Raw genomic sequence first — 792 nt, 5'->3', positions numbered from 1 at the left:
AGCCGATATGGTGGGGAAAATGTTCCCACCCATTCGTCCGATACACACGCAACTGCAGAGTGTGTAACATCTGTATGAAGAAGTAGACAGACCGGAGAAGCCACACACGGAAAGTGTATTGCAACTGGTGAGGAGACCGTACTTCAACACCACAACACCAGGTGGTCTCCATTCTGACGCTTCCGACAGAGAAAAAAAGACACACAATGCAAAGGGTACGTAGATTCAAAGACTACGATTATCAAGTGTGTATGGAAGGGTCGGTGATACTGAACGAATCCTCTGGTTCCGGCGAGATAATATAATCCAGACAAAGTAATGCAGTAAAAGTAAGGAAAGAAACAGGCAGGTTATCGTGCAGCTACGGAGCCGAGTGTGCAGCTATGGAGACAGGACTTATGAAACTCAAGTCTGTAATAAGGTCAATGAGAGCAGAAAGACAAAAGTGGAAATATTCACATACTCGTTATGTTTATTAATGGCACTTAAAAAAGGTCCTGCAGTAGTGACGGATTCCATACTACACCGCATATAGAATCTGATCCTACACTCCATGAAACTGAGAGTAGCCATGTCGTTTAAGTTTGTGTTTTCCCATTGCGCATCCCTGGAAAAAAAAATATTGAAGACTTAGCAAACAAAGGAAACCACATGCTGCAAACTTACCCTGCATAGATCACAGACGTTGTTACGGGTATAGCGCTCCAATTACGCAATCAGGAACAATGCGAATTTGCGGAAGGCCGCAGCCCAAACACACACCGCAGTGCTTTACTAAACCATATAAAACCG

At 44.1% G+C, this 792-nt stretch overlaps 1 pseudogene across 1 annotated transcript; it reads left to right on the top strand.

Moving 5' to 3' along the window:
* Positions 1 to 19: 19 nt before the first annotated feature.
* TEOVI_000787700:pseudogene lies at positions 20 to 448 on the top strand (annotated as a pseudogene). Its single transcript is given in 3 exon segments — positions 20 to 187; positions 189 to 419; positions 422 to 448. Coding segments are annotated over 3 exon segments (426 nt in total).
* The last annotated feature ends 344 nt before the right edge of the window (positions 449 to 792 follow it).

This window comes from Trypanosoma equiperdum (assembly GCF_001457755.1).
Source record: "Trypanosoma equiperdum strain OVI genome assembly, contig: ctg_1262, whole genome shotgun sequence".
NCBI classification, from domain to species: domain Eukaryota; phylum Euglenozoa; class Kinetoplastea; order Trypanosomatida; family Trypanosomatidae; genus Trypanosoma; species Trypanosoma equiperdum.
Note: the sequence above shows the minus strand (reverse complement) of the source record. Positions and strands in the feature narration are given on the sequence as shown.